This window comes from Dendrobates tinctorius, unplaced genomic scaffold (genome assembly GCF_039654945.1).
Source record: "Dendrobates tinctorius isolate UK_male_01 unplaced genomic scaffold, ASM3965494v1 ptg000039l, whole genome shotgun sequence".
In the NCBI taxonomy this organism is placed as follows: Eukaryota; Metazoa; Chordata; class Amphibia; order Anura; family Dendrobatidae; genus Dendrobates; species Dendrobates tinctorius.
Genome location: NW_027361707.1, coordinates 39,552,825 through 39,557,855, shown reverse-complemented (window position 1 = coordinate 39,557,855; position 5,031 = coordinate 39,552,825). Strand labels below are relative to the sequence as shown.

The 5,031-nt window shown below is 40.7% G+C and overlaps 1 protein-coding gene across 1 annotated transcript; it reads right to left on the bottom strand.

Moving 5' to 3' along the window:
- Nucleotides 1-2,170: 2,170 nt before the first annotated feature.
- LOC141088384 (uncharacterized) lies at nt 2,171-4,755 on the bottom strand. The gene is made up of 7 exons (XM_073574398.1): nt 4,649-4,755; nt 4,468-4,559; nt 4,081-4,154; nt 3,700-3,809; nt 2,970-3,099; nt 2,720-2,803; nt 2,171-2,494 (listed from the first exon to the last, which is right to left on the bottom strand). Exons 1-7 carry the CDS (start codon nt 4,673-4,675, stop codon nt 2,397-2,399), a joined length of 615 nt encoding a protein of 204 aa, XP_073430499.1. The 5' UTR covers nt 4,676-4,755; the 3' UTR covers nt 2,171-2,396.
- Between the last annotated feature and the right edge of the window lie 276 nt (nt 4,756-5,031).

Here is a 5,031-nt window from a genome sequence, read left to right as displayed (position 1 = left end):
ACATATCTCATTGGGCACATTCTGGCTTCATATCTATGAACCTGTGTTCGCCCCTCCCTTTTGTTTTTTCTTTCATAGGTGGATTCACATTTTTTATTTGTTTGATTTCAGTATGATTTATCATTATGTCTCCTCATTCTCTGCCACTAAATCACCAGGGTTAACGTTTTCTGTGCTGCTACAGGCAGTCCAATTTTTGGCAATGGTGTCTATGATGCCCATAGTATATTTTTAAAAACTGTAGCCCCCATGGGGAAATGTTTGTCAGCCCAGGCACTGCATGTATATAACGAGAGTGACAGACTGGCCAAAAAAGGGAATTTAGGCCTAAAATGCCTCAATTTTTAGCTCACGGATGTTTGAGGCATGTCAGAGATAGACCCCGCTGTAAAATGTGGCCTGTTTTTCAAAATAATGCAACATAGTGCTGTATATAAGTTGAGTACCAGACAGGAAATCACTGGAGCACCGGCCAAAATTCCACAAATTTTTATCACACGGACGTATGAGGCGTGTCACAGATATACCACACTGTCAAATATGTTTCTTTGTTTTTTGGTGGATTTAAAAGACTGCTAGATATAACGAGAGTGACAGACTGCCAAAAAAGGGAATTTAGGTCTAAAATGCCTCAATTTTTGGCACACGGATGTATGAGGCGTGTCAGAGATAGACTGGCAAAACTTTGAGCACACACAGATATGAGCTGCCAAGGAGATACCACTATGACAAATGTATGCCCTGTTTTTTTTTTACCTAACTACTGCTGTATATAAGTACAGCTTAACCCAGGAAAAATAAAGAAAAGCGCCTACACTGGCAAATTATTGAGCACGCAAATATATGAGCTGACACGGAGATACCACTACAATAAATGTGAGGCCTGGTTTTTTTTGGGCTAAATACTGCTGTATTTAACCAAAAGTGACAGGCAGCCCATAAAAAGATAACAGCCTTAAACTGGCCAAACTTCGAGCACGCACAGATATGAGCCGGAACGGAGATGCCACACCAAAATATGTGTGGCCTGTATTCTAATTACACCTGGGGCTAGCTATATACGGCTAAGATATCCCACAGGTAGCAGTAGCAGAACCAGAACACAGGAAGGGAATGGACCCTCTTGATATATGCAGTGATCTATATACACACATAAAGTGCCTGCAGGCCTGGCACTGATGCGTATACAGCGACGTACACTACCCTGCCTGCCTAACACTGGAACCTATATTCTCCGGAATCAATTCTTAGAAGGACTGTTGGTTTACCTGGATGTGATTATTTAGGATGGTAGACCCCACACTCACTAAGAAATCCCCAATTCTGACCCTATCAAGGCAGCTGCTCTCCCTACACTCTCTCAATCTGGAGCTGAATGCGCTGAGCAAGACGGCATCCGGTCTTTTATAACCCCTGATGATGCTGTGTGGCCAGCTAATCACTGCACGACCATAACAAAGATGGCTGTGGCGCTTCATTGCCTGGCAGACAATCCCTTCAGCGTGATTGGGTCTCTAAAGTCCGCCAAAAGTGCTGGGTGGAGACCCGAGTTCCCGCCGAGTAATCCCAGAAATGCTCGGTGCTCACCGTGTAAAGTGATACTCGGGCGAATACCGAGTAGTGGCAAGCACATTCGCTCAACACTTGTTACTATATGTCCTGTACACACTTTGCTGCATTATACATGTTTTTATCACTTCCCTGGAATATGCAGCACACATTCTTCTATTGATTGATACTCGTCTATATAAGATTTTATAATTATCAAGAGGTTGATAGTTTATATGTAGGATTATTATTCCACTATATATATATATAACCATCATATTGATGTGATATGAATTACCTATTAGATTAGATTCTCACCTTCATATTGGGATACATTTTGAGTGCACCATTTTAGCTCTACATTTGGAGGCTTCATGTATGGTTATTGTATGTATGTTTATGTCTGACAATCTTTTAAATTTGATTTTGATATTTGTGTAATAAAGAAAATCTTTCCAGTCCCCTTGGCTAGTGATCCTGTATCTGTCTTTATAGGTTTTCTGTATTTAGTGGGAGAGCTCATTCCGGTGCTTAAAAAAATACCGTATTGTATACTTTATATTATGGGGCTATGTAGTTTGGGTTATGTGCTAATAAATGAGGGTCCGTGCCATATCCAGAAGTCATTTAATATGATGTTTTATTTCATTGCTGTAAATGATGGTTTGCAATGTCAAAGATGTTAAATTATAATTTCTGGCATAAATAAAGAAGAAAAGAAGAAAATTAGGATAGAAGGATGAGAGTCAGTGGTCACAGGTAGCTGGTGAAGGTCCTTCTATACAACTCCATCGCTGATGGTGGATCTGCTGGTCTTCAGGGCGCTGGATGCTTAGGTTTCCTGTCCTTTAGATGGTTCTAGGGCAACAGTAACAACAAGCAAATATGCGAGCAGCCCTGGATAATCCGCGCCGGCAGGATGCTAATGTCCGGCGGAAGATGGAACCTATGAGAAGAGAAGTAAATATAATGTAAGTGATGGGACTCCATATGACATGATACTATTGTGCGGTCACTGGGGCCAGATGGCAGAGGAATATTATCACACAGAGGTCAGGGATCATTGTCAGCCATCATACATGTGATAATCCCATCACTGACAGATGACATCAGCTCCACACGAATGATTCTCACAGACATCACATAACATGGAGCTGATTCTCACACTTACCTCGTCTCTTTTTCCCCTTTTCTGGTTTTTCTGTATCATTACTCAGATTTGTTGTAGATTTTCTTTCTTCCTGAGCTGGAAATTCTGATCAGAAAATAAAAAAAAGTCAGTAACGATTTGTCCTTATAGGATCTGCTTTGTCATAACATGGATGACATAGGAAACCTATAGTATTCTATAAAAACCATCTGGAAATATTTGAGCCTTGAAGTCAACATTCCCATTGTTGGTGCTGCAGACATGGACATACCTGACAGTGTGGACGAGGATGGCAAGATGGTAGTAACGTTGTCTCTATCAGGTTCGGGGACAGATTCTTTCTGCCTGTTTGGAAGAAGAAAAGCACGTAAATCACAGGTAAACCCAGTATAAGGGGTTGTCTCACTATAAGAACACCGACTATAAGGCCTAATAGGACATGTGACTGTCATAGTGGGGAAGGTCTAATGCTCAAAACTAACTTTTATAGAGCAGAGAGGAAAACAGCTACCAAGAATGTCTGACATGTAATACTACATCTCTCCTACAGTGTGGGGGGCAGCACGAAAAATGCATGACCGGCTACAATAATGATGGGCTGTTATCACAAGCACTTTGTAAGGGGAAAAGCACAATGACCGCTAACCATGGGGCTGTGGATGCTGCATGTGAGATTATGGTATTTCTGTCCTATATTTGGTGTTGTGCACATATATCTGCCCGGAGCTCCCAGTAATGACCCCATAATCTACTCACATTTCTGAGCTGTCGGTGTTGGATGTTGGGGTACACTCTGGACGGGATTTGGGATCCTCATCGTTCATCGTCCCGTTACTCTCTGGAGGGGACTTGGGATCCTCATCGTTCTTCGTCCCGTTAGTGGTGGTAGAGTGCTAAATGTGGATAACAAAAAGATATTAAATATTTTTTTTCACTCTTAGAGGTCCTTTATTTTAGAGGTTTTTTTTTATATATTTTGGATTTACTGATCACATACTTACTTTAGAAAGACTTTCAGAAGATGTTATTTTTAGGAAGAAAACATTCTCCTCATTCTTACTTTTGCCCTCCTCATCCTCTGAGACCAGATGGTTGCTCTTATCAGAGTGATCTACAAGACATAGGTAAGGAAGTATTGTTAGAGGTTGTCAGTATAACACAGTCGCTATTTATCTCTAGGTTCCTGGATGCTACAAAGTCATTCAAGGAAAACATAAAAAGTCCTGTACAAATTAGAGAAATAGGGATTCAGTATAGGCCCATGGTCAACACAATTGGGATCCATGAAATATAGATACCATAGGAGAACAATCGCAGAAAAACCATGTGGAAATATTTGAATCTTGAAGTCAACATTCACATTGTTGGTGCTGCAGACATACCTGATAGTGAGGACGAGGATGTTAAGATGGTAATAACATCGCCTCTATCATATACAGAAACAGATTCTTTCTGCCTGTTTGGAAGAAGAAAAATGTGTAAATCACAAGTAAACTACGTTTTATAAAGCAGAGCGTTAAACAACTACCAAGAATGTCTGGCATGTAATACTACATCTCTCCTACAGTGTGGGGGACAGCACTAAAAATGCTTGACTGGCCGCAATCATGGGCTGTTATCATCAGTGGCTTCTAAAGCCAAAAGCTCAATGATGCTAACAATGGGGCTGTGGATGCTGCATGTGATATTACGGTATTTATGTCCTATATTTGGTGTTGTGCACATATATCAGCCTGGAGTTCCCAGTAATGACCCCATAATCTACTCACATTTCTGAGATGTCAGTGTTGGATGTTGAGGTACACTCTGGAGGGGACTTGGGATCCTCATCATTCTTCATTCCGATATCGGTGGTAGAGAGCTAAATGAGGACAACAATAAGATATGAAATATTGTTTTTACTCTTAAATATTTTTTTACCTAACTTGGATTTATTGATCACACACTTACTTTAGCATGCCTTTCAGAAGATGACATAAAATTTAGAAAGTCAAGACTCTCATTGTCCACACTAGTGTCCTCCTCATCCTGTGAGACCAGCTGGTTGTTTATATCAGAGTTATCTACAAGACATAAGTAATGAAGTGTTATTAGAGGTTGTCAGTATAACACAGTCTCCATTTATCACTAATATTGAAGGGAACCAATGGTCACATATTAGGGAATAGGAGACAATCAGACACGTAGTCTATATGATGTCTCATTCTACTTACTGATGAAGCAGCTGGTGTCCATGTCTGATAAAAGCTGAGGGACATACTCCGGCTTCTGACTTAGGAGGTTGTCAAAGTCTAAGTCATTAAGGAATGGATGATCCTTGATCTGAAATGCTC

Coding starts and splice junctions, on each gene's coding strand:
- LOC141088384 (XM_073574398.1), bottom strand. CDS start 4,675: ATGTCATCTTCTGAAAGGCATGCTAAA. Junction 4,560..4,648: donor CTTCTGAAAGGCATGCTAAA/GTAAGTGTGTGA, acceptor GTCCTCATTTAG/CTCTCTACCACCGATATCGG. Junction 3,100..3,699: donor CTTCTGAAAGTCTTTCTAAA/GTAAGTATGTGA, acceptor TCTTATAGTGAG/ACAACCCCTTATACTGGGTT.